Source organism: Solea solea, chromosome 12 (assembly GCF_958295425.1).
Source record: "Solea solea chromosome 12, fSolSol10.1, whole genome shotgun sequence".
Taxonomy (NCBI): Eukaryota; Metazoa; Chordata; class Actinopteri; order Pleuronectiformes; family Soleidae; genus Solea; species Solea solea.
The window spans coordinates 9,552,332-9,574,722 of record NC_081145.1 but is presented as its reverse complement, the minus strand read 5'-3'; the positions used below and the strand labels follow the sequence as shown (position 1 = coordinate 9,574,722).

At 41.4% G+C, this 22,391-nt stretch overlaps 2 protein-coding genes across 2 annotated transcripts; both read left to right on the top strand.

Moving 5' to 3' along the window:
- Positions 1–4,649: 4,649 nt before the first annotated feature.
- On the top strand, positions 4,650–11,622 carry th (tyrosine hydroxylase). The gene is made up of 13 exons (XM_058645046.1): positions 4,650–4,823; positions 5,256–5,459; positions 6,069–6,243; positions 6,352–6,440; positions 6,570–6,637; positions 6,856–6,906; positions 7,807–7,952; positions 8,044–8,179; positions 8,931–9,000; positions 9,087–9,143; positions 9,852–9,947; positions 10,078–10,211; positions 10,812–11,622. Exons 1-13 carry the CDS (start codon positions 4,740–4,742, stop codon positions 10,969–10,971), a joined length of 1,470 nt encoding a protein of 489 aa, XP_058501029.1. The 5' UTR covers positions 4,650–4,739; the 3' UTR covers positions 10,972–11,622.
- A 1,398-nt stretch (positions 11,623–13,020) lies between these two features.
- igf2b (insulin-like growth factor 2b) lies at positions 13,021–20,176 on the top strand. The gene is made up of 4 exons (XM_058645047.1): positions 13,021–13,274; positions 14,108–14,258; positions 16,181–16,356; positions 17,743–20,176. The coding sequence occupies exons 1-4, from the start codon at positions 13,200–13,202 to the stop codon at positions 17,977–17,979; spliced, it is 639 nt and encodes a 212-aa protein (XP_058501030.1). The 5' UTR covers positions 13,021–13,199; the 3' UTR covers positions 17,980–20,176.
- The last annotated feature ends 2,215 nt before the right edge of the window (positions 20,177–22,391 follow it).

Genomic DNA, 22,391 nt, shown 5'->3' with positions numbered 1-22,391 from the left:
GTGAGTGATAGAGAAAAGAAATGTGGGGGACGATGAATAATCGCCCAGCTGGTCGTGTTAGCTGCAATTAGCCCATCTGAAGTCCTACAATTATGCAGGGGAAAGCTGACACTAACAAAGCCACTATGCTGCCCCTGAATCAATACATAATTGTAATAATTATCATCCTGTTGTCATTTATGAACACGTCAGACACTTCCAGAACAGAAGATTGAATTGTGTAAACACTGGATGAATGGCAGAGAGATATTGCCTCCTCAAGTGCAACATAAAAGGTGCACGGACTTGATACCTGGTATAAGCATTGATGGGCGTGGGCTCTGGGGTGAAGATGAGTCAGCGTAAGTTCATACACACAGAAACAACTTTGCTGCCCCTCAGCAGTTGAGTATACACCACAGTGTTGAATGTCATAGTCTACAAAGCAGCGGGCAGCCAGCCCTGCCTGAGTACCCTAAGTAGCCAACAGGTTTTAGAATTGTACTTACTGTACATATCAATTAAATGTAATATAACTAAATTGAAGTACCTTTATGTGTGTTTAACAAAATCAGCACTGACATAACCCTACTGAAAGTCACCAATGACCTCCTCCCCACCTCCGACTCTGGTTCCTTCACCATCCTCCACCTCCTCCAGTGCCGCCTTGGACACCATTGATCACTCCATCCTTCTCAGCCACCTACAGTCATTCCTTGGTATCACCGGTTCAGAACTCACCTGGTTCGCCTCCTACCTCTCCGTTCGTCACCACTACGTCTCTGTCGACAACTGCAAATCCCACAGCACCCCAGTCAAACCCCGCTGTCCACCAAGGCTTGATGCTTGGCCCCCCTCCTCTGCATCCTTTGGACACATGACATATGATGATGACCATCATCCACTATCACAAACTGCCTGACTGACATCAAAATCTGGATGGACAATAACTTCTTGAAATTCAACAGCAACAAAACAGAAATGATCATTGTTGGACCCAAAGCTCTCCTACCCTCTGCCCAGGACTTCTCCCTCCTTGTTGATGGTCATAATATCTCTCCCTCCCTCTCTGTGCGTAACAGTGGTATCTTAATGGACTCTACCTTACAGGACATCATTCTTCCACCACTGGAACATCCACGCCTTCATAACCTCCAGACTTCACTACTGTAATAGCATTCTAAATGGCCTTCCCTCTACTGACCTCCAAAAACTGCAATACATACAAAATTCAGCTGGCTGGTTACTCACCCGCACTTGTTCCACAGAGGACATTACCCCCATCCTCCAACAGCTCCACTGGGTTCCTGTCCAGTACCACATCCACAAGAAATTCCTCCTCATCACCTACAAAGCCTTAAATAACCTAACCTTGCCCCCCCTTATCTCACTGACCTTCTCCACCGTCATTCCACCACCTGCCGTCTCCAACTTCAACCTCCTGACCCCCATCACCAGAACCAAGCACCGAACTTGGGGGACCGAGCCTTTGCCACTGCTGCCCCTACCCTCTGGAATTCCCTCCCCCAACACATCAGGAACTGAACTTGAGCCAACCCCAGCTGATGTAGGGTCAAAAGGCAGGGTCTTTGCCCATTTCATATTATTTATTGGCAAACCTGTCACATTTATACAGATAAATGTAGAGTGTCCATATCACATTGTTATATTCTTACATTGACTGTAAGCTGTGGTGTGCTGATTTCTCTGTTTTCGATCTACATGTCAGGAAGTTTGATATTTTCTTATTTCTTTGTGGAAAGAGAATACTGGAAGACATCATGTATCCCTGTTTCCACCTCCCCTGTGGAGCATTGACCACATTCATGCTCTTTTCATGAGTAGCCAGGTTTCTTGCTTCTTTCTATTTTGAGCCAGTGGTCACTGAGCCTGTATCTGGTCAGGATCAGCTTCAGCTTCTGTGTTTTGTTTCAGTGGAAAAACTCTGCTGGTTTATATTATCTGTTTAAAGTTAAGTTGCAAATTGGATGACTTTGGGATTTCATTTCATTTTTACAATGTTCCAAATATCGTTTGCTTTTATATCTCTTTTTGTCGAATTTGAACTTGTTGAGGTGTCAAATCGGTACAGATGGGAGTCTGACTGGCTATGTCTTAGTCAGACATTATTTGATAGGTGTACATGTTTTTGTTATATTTAATAAGACATGGATGAAAGGACATATTTCATCAATGCGAAAACAGAACATGAGACCAACCAATGACTCCACAGTGAACAGTTTGCGTTTGGCATACACATTACCAAGAAACGTAGAAAAGTCCAATGCCTCAGACTTTAAAACCCAGGCTTAATTTGACCACATTCAAGATCATTTAAGGACTTGACCACAGATGATATCGTTTGAAACTAGAGAAAGTACTGAGAGAGCGCAAAACCTGCACCAAGGCTGCTCAGTTTCCCACAGTGTCAATAAAATTAAGTGGTGATTTTTATCTGGAACAACACCAAATTCTAATATGTTCTTTCCTTGAACCAAAACCAAACATCCCCAGAAAATGTCATCAACACCCTCCCTTTACTTTTTGAGTTATGCTGCTCACAGCAGACAAATGTGACCAAAAACGATTTTTATACAAATATGGAAAAATAGAAACAGTGTCTAGAATAATTGATTACTTTACTGAACCCTTTAGCTGCTCAGATGTTAGGGTTTGCTGTTTTAACTGTTTTATGTCACTTTTTTCAAGTAAATGGGCAGATTAGTGTATAAAAAAAAAAAATTATGGCCTCATAAAATGCGTATTCTTTCTGTGACTGCAGATTTAAGGGTATTTAATGACATTAATTAAGTTTGGTTTGAATTTGTAGCTAACAAAAAATCTTCTTCCTGTAGCTTTTTGCAAGTAAATTGACAAAGCAAAGTCCATCTGGGACCTGGAATCAGCAGTTACACTGGTTTGAGAAGAGCATGCAATGATGATAAAATTGATTTTTTTTTTTTAAAGACAGCGAACAATGTGGTCAATGTATTACTGATTTTCTCATTATGTGTAAAATTACACAGAGAAACAGACAGAAGGTGAATATTGGAATTTCAATACCTGATCAGAATAAATTCTGTTTTGCACGCGGTCCTGTTCTGCAGATTTTGATCAACTTGCATGTTCTCAATCCAGTTGATTTAACCTGCCTATTTCATTAGGTGGTGGATATATTTCATATTGTATGCCTGAGCCAAGTTTTTCTTGGCACAAGGAAAGTGAAGATCAGGAAACCTTATTTTCTGTATCTCTATAACCAGTAATAGGCTGTGGTCTTGATAAACTGGGCTGACACAGGAAAGTGGATATTTGGAGGGAGGAGAATAGCTGTTAATCTTGATCCTGATCCAGCCTGTAGCTCCAGACCTTAAACAGACAGAGATTTGGTGGGCTGCTGTACGTTCATTAGGTCTCTTGTGGTTTGGAATACAATTGTGTTTATAAGTATTCTTTGTTTCCAGGACACACTTTTCCGGGATCCAGTATTATGTTATTTTAGTCTTTTAGTATTTGTACATGTGTATCTATGAGAATCTAAACTTGCTTTGTTATCAAAAGACAACAAACCATACAATTGATGATTGTTCCTATCGCTAAATAAATGCCAATTTTCTGCCCATTGACTAGTCTTTTGTGTAATTTTCAAAGAAAAGATATTCAAATTAATTCAGTGTCCATGCAGAGAATAAAGTAAACTGTGGAAAGGAAGTCTCATCTTACTGTCTGTTTGGTTTATCTTTCTTCATACTTGCTCTGTCATAAAAGAAGGACCTACCGCTGTTTGTGCCCGGGGCTAAATCAGTGCTCTTTAGCATTTTGACCAGGTTGGACAAAGAGTCACACTGGAGCCTATTTGTCTCCTCTGCACTCATGTAAGGTTGCTGCTGTGGCAGCGTGTAGCCAGAGGTCCAGAGATAATCCCTTTACCTCTGCTCGCCTGTGGGCACCATATATCACCCTACAATCATGTGATTGTGGATGATAACCACCCAAGTCCCAAAAGTGGTACATGTTCACTTAACGTGGTTGTTGCTGAGTTAAGAAACAGACATAGAGGCCCAAACAGGAAAGCAATGTGATGTTCTCTCTGTCCTCACTCACTGTGTGTGTGTGTGTGTGTGTCCATGATCAAATCTAATTGTGTGAGGATCCGTAGAGATTGGATAGAACTGATAAAGTGACTTAATTTTCCACAGTTGACTTTTCTCAGGTCTAACCTTTATGTAAAGCCCTGCAGCAGGAAAAAGCTTTGATTATTGTGTAAAGCTGCTACAGTGTGTCCAGCTCTAGAACACCAGTTACTCATGGAAATGTTCATCAACTAAATATGAAATGAAAAAGTAAATAGAAAATATCAAAAACTCCAAGTAAGAGTTTCCAAATATATATATATAAATAATGAATTAATGTGGTAATAAAAAAAATGAAAATTCAACATTAATTGCATTCTGTGATTTAATTCTACAAGCTAGTTATTTGTGGCTTTGAAAAAAAAGAGTCGTATACTGTAAAAAAAAAAGAGGTCTCCAAATTAGGATGCGTGATGTGATAGATTCTCGGCATTGATTGATTGGAACAGGATTAGCGTGTCTGACGTCAGGAAGTGCAAATAAATGACCCCATATAAGAGGGAACCTGCCTGGGTGGGAGAAATAAAGCAGAACAGGTCTGGGCGCACAGGCACAGCTTGAGACATCTGCAGAGAGCGCCACTGTCTGTCACACTCTGACACGCACAGATCGCCCACAAGGCTCAACATGCCACTATCAAGCAGCTCCACATCCTCCGCTAAGGGCATCCGCAGAGCCGCATCCGAGCTGGAGAGGTCTGACTCCATCACGGTAAGAAACATAAACGCTAAACACATTAGCCATAGTTTTATAAGAAGATTGAAAGTGTACTTGTCTAAGTATGTCTACATTAAACATACATTATAATTATTAATCACTTTATGCTGCTGTGTTGATGAGGATGAGGGGACTTTTACGCATCGGCTGTGCCTGGTGTGCACAAGTCAAGATCACGCAAAAGCAACTTGAATGAAGTTGAATGCTACGTGTGCATCTATTCAGACTTATATGTCATGCATTTGTCGTGTTTGTTGTATTTATTCAATCATTTATTTAGTGATGTGAAGCAAATACAGTACACATGAGAGAGATGTGCAAAAAAAGTAGCTTTGTCTTGTTCTTAAATCAAAAAACATTTACAAAACTTTTACATTCATTCATCTTTTTTAAAAACACATATATTATTTTTAATATTTCGAACAGTCAGCCAGATTCCTCGGGAGACGACAAAGCTTGATCGACGACGCGCGCAAGGAGAGGGAGGCTGCAGCTGCAGCGGCGGAGGCTGCAGAGACCACTGAACAGATCGTATTTGAGGAAGATGATGGAAAAGCGCTCCTCAACCTCTTCTTCACGTTAAAGAACTCCAATACACCTGCGCTGTCGCGGACACTGAAAGTTTTCGAGGTATCGCAGTGGATGCGCACGAGGAGTTTTTCACGATGACTAAAGAATTATTACAAATGTTTTTATTTAACTGGAGAGTTTGGCTTTAAAACCTACTTATATGGGCTTAATTAGTTGTTAATATCATGAATGGGCGTTTATCAGTTTAGATTCTGTATTTGTTGTCTTTCTCTCATGCTTTCAACTCTGTAAATTGTGGATAAATATCATTAGTTTTAATCACATCAACCACAACTCCTCTATAAAGCAAATAATCTGTCATTTCAGTGCGATGTTTTCTATTACTTGTTTTTAACCGATCTGAAAAGAATGAGTATATCATTTTAAATCATGAATAAATCCTTAAAAACATGTTTGAATGCAGGACTAAAAAGTATATGTGATTATCAGTTATGACTGGACTGTAAAATCCTGATCACCTCAGGGAGAGAGGATTACTTCATAAGTTTACTACATTTAATGTGGGAATTTCTGGATTAGAAACACACTTTATCTCTGTTACCAAAATGTTTTTGCATCAGTGAGCTGAATGCACATATCAAATACATATGTGCGTGCCACCTGTATTATATCCATACATTACCTTTCAGTGTGTTGACTGTATTCCAGACATTTGGAGCAAAGATTCACCATTTGGAGACACGCCCATGCCGAAAGCTCAAGGACGGCCTGGGAGGCCTGGAGTACTTTGTCCGCTGTGAGGTGCACCTTTCGGATGCCAGTACTCTGATCAGCTCCATCAAGAGGAATGCTGAGGATGTTAAAACCACCAAAGAAGTCAAATGTAACACAGCTTCTCTGCTTTTACAAAATACATTTCAAGTAACATTGTTTTGCAGAAGAAAACCAAAATAACACCTGAATGGAACGGTTCCCTTCTTTTCTCTGTTAGTCCACTGGTTCCCAAAGAAAATAGCAGATCTGGACAAATGTCATCATCTGGTTACAAAATATGATCCAGACTTGGACCCAGACCATCCTGTAAGTATAAGCTCTACAAGTGGCACACGAGAAATTCTAGTCATTACTGTTTTTTTGTGGAGTCGTTGTTTGTCTAATGACACATCAAATGTGATCAGATGTTACATGCAGTATGTTTGACTTGAACAGGGCTTCACAGATCCCGTCTACAGGAAGAGAAGGCAAATGATTGGTGACATTGCCTTCAGATACAGACAGTGAGATGCAGTTTTTTACCTTAATGTTCACACACACACGTATATATATATATATTTATATGTATATATATATATATATATATATATGTATATGTATATATATATATATATATATATATACATATATATATATGAGAGAGATAGAGAGAGAGAGCAAACTGAAATGCATGTATATACATTTGTATATTGTATGTACATTTTATTTTTTTTATCCGCAGTGGGGAGGTGATTCCCAGAGTGGAATACACGGAGGATGAGATTGGCACATGGTAAGTGTTAATTGTTGCTTTATGCTTAATATGGTGTAAATTAGGTAAAGTTTGTTTCTGTCGCACATTTGAAAACAACTTAAGTTTACCTTAAACTATACAAGTAAGAAATAAATGTGAAATCAATATGAATAGATGAACAATAATAATAATGATAATAATAATGATAAAACATTTTATTTGTAACGCACTTTATATTCTAAAAAAGAATCCCAAAGTGCTACAGAAACAATCAAAAGGAGTTAAAAAACAACAACAACAATCAAGAGTAACAAGAAAAAGTAGTAAAAACAAAAAACAATTAGAGATTAGGGTAGGTTTTTAGCCCCCTTTTAAAGCTGTCAGTTGACAGATTAAAAAAAACAACTATCAAAAAGTACATTATAATAAGCACAAGTACAACACAACAGAAAATAGGTAAGGTGACTCTGTGCCATTATGACTTAAGTCAATGTGTAAATAAAAAGTAAAAAATAGATTCTTAGATAAGAAAAGACAATCCTGTATTAGTCCCAAAACAGGGGCATTTGTGATTTATCAACATTTAATCCTCTGTTGCAGTACCAGAATAACATTATGTCCTTTAAGTCAGCTTCATCTTAATTCTGAGTCTGTTTCATTTAGTTTGTCTTTCATGGATATTTTAGCAAATTAGTTTCAAATGAGGGAGCACCATCAGAGCTGTCGCACGGCAGCCTGGGCTCATCTAAGCAAACACAAACCAAGTGATTTGACAGGAAGAGCTTCATATACGATCAAAGTACCCTTTCTCATAGTCAGCCATGCCTTTCCTGCTTCACTGGAAACAGCAAGTTAAGATATTTATTTTTTTTTTTTACAAGAAAAAAGATTCTCAAACATAATATCTTAACGTATATGTTACTATATGTCCCTCATCAGGCGGGAAGTCTACTCAACCCTAAGAGACTTATATTCCACCCATGCCTGTAATGAACACGTCGAGGCCTTCCGCCTACTTGAAAGGCATTGTGGGTACAGTGCGGACAACATCCCCCAACTGGAAGGGGTGTCACGCTTCCTCAAAGGTAAAGATACAATAAGATAACATTAGTAGTGAGCCCACCCCAGGGTTGATCTTTGTCTCTAATCTCCTAAATCACACACACATACACACAGAGCGAACAGGATTCCAGCTGCGTCCAGTGGCAGGTCTGCTCTCAGCCAGAGACTTCCTGGCCAGTTTGGCATTCAGGGTGTTCCAGTGCACTCAGTACATTCGCCACGCCTCCTCTCCTATGCACTCCCCAGAACCGTGAGTATACCTCTGACAGATCCTATTTCTCTCCGTACATAAATCTATTATGAAAACGGTCTCTCATTTAAAAAAACGAAAGAAAGAAAGAAAGAAATGTAATGAATTGCAGTACATTAAAGTTTGAACTTTAACTACTACCTTATGGTTGTATATCCGTGGCAACCAGTTGAGTTACTCCAGCCAAGTCTGTACTCATTTGATAGTGTTTTCAGGCTGAGGGAATATATCAAAGCTTATTACCACATGAATTCTTGAGTTATGGCCAAAAACATGTTTTGTGAGCTCACTGTGACCTTTGACCACCAAAATATAATCAATTCATCCTTGAGTCCAAGGGATTGTTTGTGCCAAATTTGGAGGAGAAATTCCCTCAAGGCATTTCTGGGATATTGTGTTTACAAGGAAGGACCGGACGGACAACTTGGAAACATGTTGCAGACACAGATTCTTAAAAACAGATGAAAAAAAAAAACAAAAAACACTTTCTTTCTTTCTTTCTTTCTTTCTTTCTTTCTTTCTTTCCTTGCTTCTTTCCTTGCTTCTTTCCTTGCTTCCTTCCTTGTTTCACAATGGGCACAGAGTTGTTTTTCACTGTTTTTTTTTTTTTTTTTTTTCTAAACCACTGTTTTGTTATCCAACCACCAACCACACACTTTGTGATAACTGTCTGTACTTGGTTAAATGCAGATATTTCAGTTTAGTTCAAAACTAGTCACAGCTGAATTTCACTCTTTCTCTTCCTCTACAGTGATTGTGTCCATGAACTCTTGGGACATGTCCCCATGTTGGCCGACCGCACATTTGCTGAGTTTTCACACGTACAGACCCTTAATGTTTTTCTAGCTTTACAGATTATAGTTCATATGATGAACTTTTACAGTTTGGTTTTGTATTTTTTTTGCAGAACCTTGGTCTGGCATCACTTGGAGCTTCAGATGAGGACATTGAAAAACTGTCCACAGTAAGATTCTTGTTTTTTGGTCAATTTTGCAAGGAAATTAAGCAAGATAAAAACAAAAACGTACGAAACTGATGCGGAATTTGTTTTTACCCACTCTCAGAAAACCCTCCCTTCCTCCAGACAAGATATGCTGTAATGCCTGTCCCCTTTTCTGACCCCCACCTCCCCTCAATAATCTTTTCTGCCAAGGCGATATTGTTTTTCTGTGAGTGGCTTAATTCAAAAAGTTGACAACAGATTTTGATGAGATCTTCTGGCGATGTAGGTAAAAAAAACAATATCAGATTTTGGTGGCGATCCAGACATACAGTAGATCCAGATTCAAGACTTTTTAAAAACAATAAACCTTGGCGGAGGTTTGCACTCCCTGAGTGCTTTTTCTTGTTTATTCAAAATTGAGAATAATGACCGTTCTTTTGATCTCAAGGGCAAATCCATAAAGTATAAGTGGTAGTCCAAAAGAAAGGCATCCCAGCGGCTCAGCAAAGAAAATTTAAAAAAAAAATCCTTTACTAATACGTGGAAATCTCTAAAATGTGTCTTACATATGTGTGATAACTTGTTGCCACTTATACTTCATTCTTAATTCTCTCTTAAAGATCGATAGAAGAGTCATTATTGTGATGTTTGAATTGACTTTTATCCATTGCTTTCTCTTGTTTGCATAAAGCCTATTGTCCTAACTCTCTTTATGTGTTTCCAAATCAGCTTTACTGGTTCACCATCGAGTATGGTTTATGTAAGCAGAACGGTGAGGTGAAGGTTTACGGCGCGGGGCTTCTTTCCTCTTATGGAGAGCTTGTGGTGCGTTTCCAGCCTTTTTCCTCTGGTCTATGCTTAATGTCGATATAATACTCTGGATAAGAAAATGCAACCTTCACAGTGAAATGTGCTCTCAGTTAATTCTCCATCTTTTCTTTTAAATTCAATCCAGCACTCTCTGTCTGATGAACCAGAGACAAGAGAGTTTGATCCAGAGGCTGCAGCAGTTCAGCCTTATCAGGACCAGACGTACCAGCCTGTCTACTTTGTTTCTGAGAGTTTTTCAGATACAAAGGAGAAATTAAGGTAATTTGATTCAGAAATACACACGAACAAACAGAGACAGACAGAGAAAAGAAGAAAAACAATAAACAGAAAGGGAGAGGGGTTATGTAAGGACAAGGTCAGAGAACAGCCAGCCAAGCCCTAAGGCCACAAACTTTTGTAGGTCAGCCATAGCAGCCAGAAGACAGCTGTTACTAATGTAGTGTTTCTTACCAAGGCAAAACGCTGGAGTTTTATTTGGCAAACACATCAAATGTTGCCCTGCAAAACAAGTAGCTTTAGTGAGTTTTTGGACAATATTTGGTCTCTAGTAGAATATAACACATGACATCCCTGATTCTAGATGAGAAAACATCATGGGGATTTTTGTGCAGCCCTAGAATTGTGAATATAAAACATGGATCAAATATACTAGAACACTCTGGCTGATAGAACCACAGAAGTTGCGCCTCTGTATAGATCATGCAACAACTGGGGGAACGTCAGTCAGAAGGAGGTTTGTAGCAACCAACTGAAACATAAATATCAAAGTGTATGAAGAGCTCAGAAAAGACCTCACCTTTGAGCGTTAGGTCACACATCTTTGTTTTCTTGTTCTCTTCCATGATATCTTCCACGCAGGACATACGGGGCTGGTATTAAGCGTCCCTTCTCAGTGAGGTTTGATCCCTACACCAGCAGCATTGAGGTCCTGGACAACCCGCTGAAGATCCAGGAAGGCCTGGAAGAAGTGAGGGATGAGCTAAAGATGCTGACAGATGCCCTCAGTGTTTTATCATGATGAAGCCCCGGCGTGTGACGTCCTGCTGTTATTTGCTTCCCCTCTGCTGTGTTCTGCAACGTCCCATGTGTAAACAAGACCAATGTGTTCAATCTCCATGTACTGTTTGTACCTCCTGTGTGATGCTGTCTCTGATGACTTGCCGTGGGTGGCTGGTTGGCCGACAAGGTCGCAACCATTAAAACCTCAACACGGCAAGGGCAAAGTTTCCAAAGATATCTAACGCCTCGCTGGGTGTGGATCTGTTGTGGAATGACTGGGCCACTTGTGCTGTTGAAGCAAATTTGTGTTGTTTTGTCCAAATTTGAACCAAAATCCATGCACAACTGTGATAATGAATGTATTAAAAAAAAATGAAACTAAGTATTACTATTTTAAAACAAAGAAAAAATGCATACTATATTCGATTGGTATTTGTTTTATTTAGAGGAATAATTATAACACTGCTGTGACAAGGGGTTTATTTTCCATATGTGAAATAGGATCATTGGATGTATGGACTTTATGTAGTTTTGGTCGTGCAGTGTAAATGCATTGTATAAAGAAAAAAACAGACAAAAAAAAAACAAACAATGAGACATACTTTCCATGCTATAAAATGCTGCATAGTAAAAAAAAGAACCTGTCAAATAATAAAGAATCACAAATCAAGATTGGTTGCTGAAATCACTCACTCTGTCACATACAGTGAGACAAAGGACAATACAATATATTACATGTGTCTGCCACAAGAGGGGGCAGTCCAGCATTTAAAGCTTCCACATCTTAAACACATCAGTGTTTTGAGCTTATGTATTATATTATATTTATATATATGCTATAAATCTATAAAATATACAGTGAATATACAGTATAAAATACTGTATACATACTGATTTCTACTAAAATACTGATGCAAATTCATCTTCGGCAAATGGATTAAACATGGCATTTGAGTTACGACACAGCTGTGAAATCCCATGTGCAAGAAGAACCTGCAGGTGATGTACAAGGCCCACTGGTGTGCCAAATCCTCCAGGGATGAGAATGAGGGAAGGAAGGAAGAAGAAAGGGGTGATAGATGATTCAATCCAGAAGAAGGCAGTAAAGCAACGTCATGGATGGCAACTGCAAAACACCACCAATCAACCAAACAACCAAACAAACAACCCTCAGGGACGAACCTCCTGCTGGTCAGGTATAAGACTGGGACTGGGAATGAAATCCTGGAGCAGCAGTCCAGCTCAGACAGACAGCAGCACCTCCAACCTGTGAGACAACAAACAAACGGAGGTTCACCACCATGACCACTAGGTGTCAGTCTGTGTTTGAAGACATAGCAGGATCATTAGAGGCCATGCACGAGCGATATGAAGGAGCAAAAGTGAATGTGAGTGGTTACATGTACAGTCCCGGTTTAATGCATGCAGCATATTTATCCTCGAATGTAAAGTTGTCAGTATGCAAGATCAGTTCCTGTATGATAGATACATCTATGGATGATGCGTGCTTTTATATTATTAATATTATTATTTCGATTTAACATTTATCTACTCTGACTTGTGGTGACTAAAGGCTTATAAATCATATATTTCTGGAAGACAGTGAGTCACTGCTGCATCACTCTTGATATAATCATCAACCTTCCTTCCAGTGTCACCCTCCTTTGACCCCGGTGATTCCATCTGTACCTTGAGTCTGGGCACGGGCGCACAGCTTGGCCACATTTGCTTCCACTCCGACGGTTAATCTTAATTACAGCATTGACATTGACATGTTTTTTTTGTTTTTTTTTTCCTTGGAGTCTGAGGAATTGCGTCTATTCTTGTTCAGTCTGTGCGTAAACATTGTGATTGTAGGTTACAGTGCGTAAACGTGGAAAATACCTAAGGAATTGCTCCGTATTTTGTGACACTCTCTCCCCTCTCCTTTCTCTTTTTCGCTTTTCCCCCCGTTTAAGCTCTTTTCCATCTTTCTTTTTTTTTTTAACCAGCCGTGAAGAGGAGGAGCGAGGGGGTGGGGTGTGGGTGTAAGGGGCGTGTTTTGGTATATAATACTTCTCGCTGAGAACTTTTGCCTGTCGCCTTGTCTTTGGGACAGCCTATCACACATCATCACTTTTGCAGCACCAACTGGGAAACTAACTTACCTGCAAACCTCTCCTCCAACCAAATAAAACCCACCACCACCACCATCACCACCACCTCCTCCTCCTCCTCCTTCATCGTTTTTGACTACTGCCATCTGACATGGAGAGCCAGCAAAGACACGGACAGCGCTCACTTTGCCACACCTGCAGGAGAACGGAGAGCAGCAGAATGAAGGTAAAGCAAAGAGGGATCTTTGTAGGGATTGTCACGCTCGACATGCACAGAAACACGTCTATTGCAGTCACCACAGTATCTCCCTGGCTTTGTAAGTGGAGAAAGCCGCTGCGGGCTTGGCTGCATTGCTTATTTTTGTGCTGTGCAATGCCCCCTTTTTTTGTGCAACATAAGCAATGTGACATCTCTCGGTTTGCATGCAACAAAGAAAGTTTAATATGGATGAAGTTTTTTTTTTAGGCGAGAGCGCAACAGGTTATGCGATTACGGGAATGTTTTATTCTTCTGTGTCTGGATGGTGCGCTGGACTCGGAGCGCACAGCTGGGCCGGCAGATAGGGGGCGGTAGGTCTCAGGGTCAGTGAGCTCGCCACAGGGTGAGCGAGGGGAAATAAATGCTGAGTCTAGCTTTTCAGATAGTTAACTATCGAGCAGCCGGTCTTGCGACTTCTGCAGAGTTGTGTAAGAGCGTGAAACCAGAGATACCGTCTACCTTTTTTATTCTTCCTGCAGAAGCACTTCTCTCAGGTGGTGACAGCAGCAGGAGGTAACGAACTGTCCATATAGGAAGACGGCTGCTCATTTGGCACCATTTTTTCCCAAATCCAATTGAAATGTATTTGTCTGAGATATAGGTGAAGGGTATATACAGCTTTTTAAACTGGACGTGGTTCATCTTGCGTGCAAATGTGGAAAGACTGGATCCTCTTATCACACTGAAAGGCAACATCTGGCTGTCATCTGACAATTTCTCAACAGCATTTCATGTCATCGCTGGTGAAGTGGGTGGCTGCCTTTGTTGAGCCTGTGTGCGTGTGTGTTTTGTGTCTGCAGGTCAAGAAGATGTCTTCGTCCTGTCCTGTGCTGCTGTTTGCACTGGCCCTGGCGCTCCACGCTGTGGAAGTGGTCTCGACGGAGACGCTGTGTGGGGGAGAGCTGGTGGACGCGCTGCAGTTTGTCTGCGAAGACAGAGGCTTTTATTTCAGTAAGTCCCGAAGCGTGACACGCTTTCACAACGAGCTGCAAAAATGCGTTGTTGTTTTTCTTTTTCTTCCCCCCTCTATTTTCCTTTCTGTTGTTCATTCGCGCACATCTGTTTGGACTATTGAGACTATTGCTCTTGTCTGTGGCTGTGTGGTATGTGTGTATGGTGTTTTTCTTTCTCCCTCGCTCTCTCTCGCTCGCTCTGCCTCTTTCTCTCTCTCACACATTCTAACACACACACACTGACTGAGAGACAGAAAGAGTGAGAGGGAGATTACAGCCAGCTGTGCGTCTCAAGACCTCGTCCTGGCTGCTCTGCTGAGCGTGCGCATTCTGCACAACAGCTCGTACCTCTCATTGCATATGAAAGGCCGGCGAACTGTGTGAAGGCACACACGACTCCGCGCGACACAATGGGCCGCTTGTTTACCAGTAAAGTAATAGCACCCCAAGAAGCATAACAGTCACCTCAGCACCAGTGTTCCCAGGCCAGGCGACCACACTGATGAGTAGGAGGGGGTTGGAGCGCGATGGAGAGGCGGAGAGAGACAGAGGGGAGGGTGTTTTTGATGTCAGGCTAAGAGGAAAGATCATTAACACCAATTCTGATCATTGCTTCCATTGTAGTGATGATGGCAATAGATGTAAAGCATGAATGTGAATGCATTGTGGTGGCTGTTAATCCTCAGATGGATAAGCTACTGTTTGCACAGCATAAAGACTTTGGGACTCACAATGCAACTACATTTCTTTTTCCAATTCAATTATATTTGTGTGTATGCTTGTAGGTAACCTCGTCCCATTGTCTCTGCAGCAGAGGAAACACTTGAAAAATGAATTACTTGAACTAGAGAAAGCACTCAAGGAGCACAAACCGCTCACAGTGTCAATACACCCCCCCGTATCTCCAGGTTTAATTGTTTTCGAAAAAGTATCTTGAATCCACACCATCACCAAAATTGGACCATGTCTTACTTGGGCTATAATCTACGTACGCCGAAAATTTCATCCAAATACGTCCTTTACTTTTTGAGTTTTGCTGCTCAGAGTCAGACAGACAAAAAGGATCAAAAACATAATAAAAGATATTAGCTATGTCCCACCCACTGCTTTTCGCCTTTGTGAGACAGGCGGCTGCTTTGTGTGCCGCTTGCCACAGAAGCCTCTCTCCAATCAGAAAGATCATTATCCAATTTGGGCCAACATGGATGTGCTCCCTCCTCCTCCCCCTCCACCTTCTCTCTTTGCCTTCTCCTCCCCCTGGGTCACCCTCTTATTCTCTCTCATGTTCCTCTTCCTGCAATCAAATCTAGCCCTAGCGTCTCATGAGATTTGGCTAACATTGTGTGGGGCGCAAGACTTCAAACAAGGCCTTTATTGATTGTAGAGAGTGCTCTCCTGTGCAACATGCCAACCATCCACCACTCACCTTCTTCTATCCCTCTGTTTTGACCCCCACAAACACTCTCGAAGCACTGTTCCCTGTTTTCTCTACCTCGCGGCCCCTCTTCTCTGTCTTTCTCTCGCTCCCTTCTCTTCCTCTTTATATCTGCTGACTTGATAATGGACGAGGTCAAAGAAGAGTTTCCATTTTATGTATTTGCTCACCCAAAGGTCTGTCTGAGAGCTTGGCTGTCTCCTTCACTCTCTTTTAGTGCCTCTCCACAGCACAGGGGGTGTTTACTTGCATATTCACTTGTTAAAGGAATTCCGACATAGCCATAATCAGATTATCTGCTACAAACAAAAAGATTTGGACATAGATTTTCTTTTATCCTCTTTGCTCCATGGACTGCTATGATTGTTGAAGTAATCCTGCACAAAGCAACTTAGATTCATTACTGATGCCAGTGTTCTGTCCCCCAGGCCTTAACCTCGCCTTACTCATGACCTCTCTTTATCCTGAACTTTGTTTCTCCTCAGGTAGGCCAACCAGCAGGGGTAGCAACCGGCGCTCCCAGAACCGTGGGATCGTAGAGGAATGTTGTTTCCGTAGCTGTGACCTCAACCTGCTGGAGCAGTACTGTGCCAAACCCGCCAAGTCCGAAAGGGACGTGTCGGCCACCTCTCTACAGGTCATGATGCCCGCAATAAAGCAGGTACATTTCACTAACAACAACAACACACCAGTGTGGGAAACAATGCTAGTCCTCGTTCATATCTGTCCTATCTCCCGAGCCCCTATTCACCTCTGAGTGTTGCCCCTATATCACTGAGTACAGCCTAATATGCACACAAAGACAGGTTTATCTTGTTCAATGGTCACTGGTAAGCAGTAAACATCCACGAAAGTGCTGACCATCATGGAAAACACCAACAGAGTCCCAGCACATTAGAATCAGGAAAAAGGCTCATACTGTCAGCCTTGGATGTGTGTGCATGTGTGAAAGACAATCTGTGAGATGACGGAGACTGCTGGTCTGTAGCAAAACTGTGTGTTCTGAGTGTGTGATGATTAGTCATGGAACAGCGAGCTCCCCGAAACTGCCAAGCATCATGAACTGTGTGGTCAAAAACACCTGAGCTGGCCAGCAGAGCTTCTTTGAAGTACGTCACACATGAAGCGTTTCAGGTCTTTTCAAAAGACAGAGCTGTGGCTGGTCACAAGACTGAGCCGTGGCTGCTTTCCAGGTCTCTTAAAATCCCCTCAGCCTTCTCTTGCACAAGAGGAGAAAGATGTTTATATGTTTCTGCTTAGAAAGTCTGTGTCAGTGGCATGTGATTGCAAGTGATATACGTGGAGGGGGGAAAAAAAGGATAAATACGACAAATGACTGATAAAAAGGCTGGAATTAGTTGGGACATGTCCCTAGTTCATCTGGACAGGGAGAGTTGATGGGTACAGGCTGCTCTGAGGGCCAGCTGTGTTTAGCCTATTGAGCAGGCCTGAAGTGAATGAAGGGGGATAAACACTCTTCAAGTGGCAGGACCAAAACAAGCCATTCACATGGAGCGCTCGCTACTCACGCATAAATTCTAGCTTCCCTGCTACCACTCCCACTGTGTCTCAGTCTCTGGTGCCCAGCTCAGCACCTTATGCTGTTTTAAGTGACTTTTTTTTGGGTAAGAATAGAGGTTCTGAGTTGACAGTGTTTTTATGTGTTGATTCATTTGGTCTCTAGAGGTTAGTCAGTTCAGCGGGTCGTTGGGTGAATGACGAGGTGCTCCTCATATGTATATGAGGCGGGTGACTGCCCTTCCCTTTGACAGTATGTTAAAGAGGCTGAACTAAGTACTTGTTGACAGCTTCTCTCAGTCAAGGAAACCAAAACAAGGGCAAGTCGGAGGCAAGGCGAGTCTGTTATGGCGCTTATGCGCTCTAAGGATGACATTTGATTTCCATTTGACTGGCCCAACAATGACTGAATATTTTCAGGAAATAAACAACGCGTTATACCATTGTAATAAGTATTGCACAGTGTCTTATCAACCCTAATGAACTGACTGCATCTTTTCCCTTTCTCCATTATTTTTCGCCACAATAGGAAGTCCCGAGGAAGCAGCACGTATCCAAGTATTCCAAATACGAGGTGTGGCAGAGGAAGGCGGCCCAGCGGCTCCGGAGGGGTGTCCCCGCCATCCTGAGGGCCAAAAAGTTTCGGAGGCAGGAGGAGAACATCAAAGCACAGGAGCAGGCAATCTTCCACAGGCCCCTGATCAGCCTGCCCAGCAAACTGCCGCCCGTCTTGCTGGCCACGGAAAACTATGTCAACCACAAATGAGCCCGCTGCCAGCCCTTTGCACAGACAAGAGTTTGGAGGGAGAAAAAAAAAAAGACTAGGGGATGATAGCTTTGTCTCTGACGTCATTTCTGTGGCAGTCCTCTCTGACCTCCCCTGCCCTGTCCGAGCCCACCAATCCCTCCCCCTGCTCTCATCCACTACTTCTTGACCCTCTGGCCCTTTTCTATTGCCCCCGTCAAACCCAACCACCCACCCTCCTCCGGCACGCAAACATGCCTTCACATTCTTCCTGTCTGAAGTCTTTCGCTCCCTCTCTTTCAGTCACTGACACAAAAGGCACAAACACAAATGATGAACAAAAAGTTAACAATTCGGCTGAATGCAATTCAGGTGGATCCTTAAGCAAAAGAGAAAAGGGAAGGGAGAAAAGAAGATGAAAGAGATCTGTGGTTTGCAAGTGTCAAGAGGACACCCAGCGGAATGTTTTTTTGTCCTTGTGGAAGACAACTGAGAGTGAAGAGCAGCTTGCATGAAAGAATCCATTCCACATCATTTTTCCTGAGGCAAAAAGAAAATCTCTGTTAGTTCTTTTTCTTATTAGTTTGCACCTCTACCTATAAAGGGACTTCCACACTGTAAGGAATTATTTTATAAAATTAGATTCCTGTTCCAGCACCTTTTGATCACAAACAAAAAGCAGAAAAGAGTCTGCAAAATTGCACATTGCCACGGATTACGTCAAAGTAAAGAAAAAAATGGCACTATTTTTTTATGAACAATGAACGTGTAGCTTAAAAAAATGTCATGGTGCTAGCTTTGGGAATGGACTCAAAGAAGAGGTTGAACAGCACGTTTTTTTTTCTTTAAATGAATATTAAAACTTTCCGTTTTAAGGAAAGTGTGACTTTAAAAAAGAAAATAAAGGATATGGGGGAGCTCCTGGCAGTGGCAATGTCAAGGGGGAAGCGTCACTGAGAAAAGATTCTGGCTGTGTTGGCGTCTACGCTCACAGAGAGTTCTAGCGGCTGCTCATCACTAGCTTGCCAGCATAAGCGGCATGAGGGGACCCGAGACCCAGTCCCTGTTGCTCCTGTCCCTCTGAGGCTGCCGGACACAGGGAGCAGCGTGGGACACATATGGGACACCATGGACTGCCTGGATTGGGACAGTACAGTACTACAGTTCTGGGACAGTACTTCCTGTTCGCCATGGCTTTGCAGACTGTTCGGACAGGAAGTATCATGGCATGGACAAAGAACGAGTGGGATAATGATGATTATATTTTATTTTGTCTTTCTCTGTTTTCTTTTCATATCAATGTTTTAATGAAAAAAAAGGAAAACCCCGTCAGTTTCTGGTACCGTGACATTCCTGTTTTTCCAAGTTAGGCATTTTTTTTTGTTTCCATGGTTTTTTGTCATGATGTTATTTTACAGTTCTAAAGAAAGGCACAAATTTCAATTCAAAGGGAAAAAAACAGCAATAATGTCAACTAACAATTTATTTTTTAATGTATATCAGTAGTATTCACATGCTTTTGCCTGAAAACAAATACTTGAATATATATATATAAAAACATTGATATATATGTATGTATGCATACTGTATATATACATATATATATATAAATATATAAATATAGATATATAATTAGTTTCCAGGGACGTTGTGTTATTTTCCTTTAGTCTGAGCTGTATCTTGCGTAATGAGCCGCCAAGCTTTTTTGTTTGTTTGTTGAAATACAAATAAGGGCACTGTATAAAGGCATTATTTATTTTGTTATAAAATATATTTGAAAAATTGGTCCAAATAATATACGTAGCACTGATGCTCAACTGACGGATTTTTTTGTATGATCTCTGTTTTTCGAATTGGAGTTGTAAGGCTTTTTTGTAGATGCTTTGTACCAAAAATAATGTCTTTTTTTTCCTTTTTTTGTTTTCCATAGTTACTTTAAATTAATATTTTAACAGCAGCATAGCCTGGATTACTTAGGCATGTCTTGTCACAGACACAGGCACATACTCTGAATACTTTGGTCTGCATGGATTTCCAGAAGCCTGTCAGGGTTGTCTGTGAAAAAGGAAAAAGCATCAACGAGTGACTTTTTATTATCAGTGGAAAATTTACTGCTCAACATTTGATTGTACTCAAACCCACTATGTTTTTGAAGCCACTTTAGTATTGATGGCGGGGAAAATGACCAGTCCTTCATTAAATCATGTCTTTAATTGTGCACGGTGTCCTATGGTCTTCTCAAGGAGCATCTTGCCTTTGTGCCAGTGTCACTGCCACATGTCGGACTGGGTCATGAGGCCATAATCATGTCCAATCAGCTGCAGAATTATGGTTTAGCCAACATTTGACTTGCATGTGTCCACGTCTTAACTGGAGGTGATGATATCATTAGGATGTTAGAAACCATCAACGGTCACACAGAGGTCATTGTCTATCAAGGAGAGCTTATCATTGTGAAACACCACACTGTTCTATCTATCTATCTATCTATCTATCTATCTATCTGTCTATCTGTCTATCCGTGGTGGACCAGTCATGCGTTCACTGAAGTGTCCCACCCTTGCTGAACCATTTCTGAAGCACTCAGGAACAAAATCACAATCTATACTCTCCAAGGGAGAAGTGGAGTAGTTGTTGAGTGTAATAATACCCACAGCATCAATAGTAATTATCATTATTAATAATAAGAACGACAATAATAATAATAACAACAACAACAACGACAACAATAATAATAATCTTTGTGTGGAAGGACAGCTGAGGTTGTTACCTCTACCTGGCCACAATGATACAGCTCTCCGTAACTAACCACTGAAGCCCGTGTCAGAACCAAGGTCATTCTGTGCCACACTGTAGTTTCCTCCTCCATTTTGTCATGCGTCACCCCATGAGATGGAGACTTAATGCATACTCACCGTGCTGTGGTAACGTGTCATCCCAATACTTCATATTTTCTTTGGAAGATCTCAATTATCAAGGCTACTTCCTGTCTCTAATTATATTCTACTTCAGTTGTGCAACAAAGCAGGCAGTGCAATTATTATCATTGTTATTATTATTATTTTTAATAATAATATTATTATATTTTCTATTTTAATCTATATTTTCCTGCTAGGACTGCATTCATCCACTATTGTAATGTTCAAACAGGCTACTCTAGTGTTCTTATGAATGGTGTGAAAGACAACCACTTCTTTTTCGCTGAATATGAAGAGATATATTGCCGGGCAATGGCAACGTTTTCTGTGTCAGTAGCTCACTCAGCCTGTGTGTATTTTATTGATTTAACCTCTGCACGCTAGAACGTCCGAAATGCACAATTCATGTACTTTCATTTTTAATATCAATAAAAAGAAAAACATTTTATCAAACATAAAGTGTCTAAAAGAGTTACTGCTTTGCTCAGCGCCGTCTGTGTGTCCCGGGTGTGTGTTAACACTCTGCTGTGTGTGTCGAGCTTCGGGTCCAGTTTTGAAATCTTTTTATATAAATTTAACTGTATGTACCCTGTAAATGATTTATTACATCTTAAGGCCTCGCAAAGAATCTCCAGCTGCTTTTAGCACCCTCTCTCTTCCTCTCACCCACCCACCCTTCCGTTCCTCCCTCCCTCCTCCCTGCTATTTCTTCTCCCTATCTCCATCTCTGCCTGCCTATACTTCTGTCTGTCTCTCTGTCTCTGTCCCTCCTCTGCTGCATGATTGTGCAAAGTGTGCCAAAATGGAAATCGGCACTCATGGAGTGGCAGGCAGGCAGGCAGGCCGGCCACAAACTCCTAAGTCCTTCCTTTACTGCATGCCACACTGAACCTGACCTGTTCTCACTGCCTCTGACACACCCATCTGTGCATCCATCCCTCCATCCTCCAGTGGCTGACTAACTACTGGAGCAAGCTCCACTTCAGGAGCTAAGTTTAGTAACCAACATGTCTCAAATTATCACATGCATATTCTGAAAATGGCACGACCTTTCATTGTTGACATGCATACACATACCCACCCATGAGATGTCTGTTACAGGGCAGATTTGGAGTATAGTATCTTTGTTCCAAGAACAGGAACTGTTTTTGGCACTGGGGTTATCCTGAAGTATCTTCTGGCTGTTGGCTGTGGTGTAAAGTGATAAGATGCCCATGTGTTGCTTCTAGGAAAGTGACTACAGTCAGCTATCACTGTAGAGCAGCTTATGTTTTGTGTCTTATGGTCATAAATCACTCAATTGAATCACATTAAACCTCATTGCCCAACTGTCGGGTTCAACCTCTTGCAAAATGGGAGAAAAACACTCAGCTAGAAGTGTATGCTGTCAAAAATAGTTCATTTCGGAAAGATAGCTAGAGGCTGCGCAAGTTCACACACAATCGTGCACATACTGAACTTGCATGCAAACACATGCAGATGTCCACATACTTTCTTTTTCAGCGAGTGAATCCT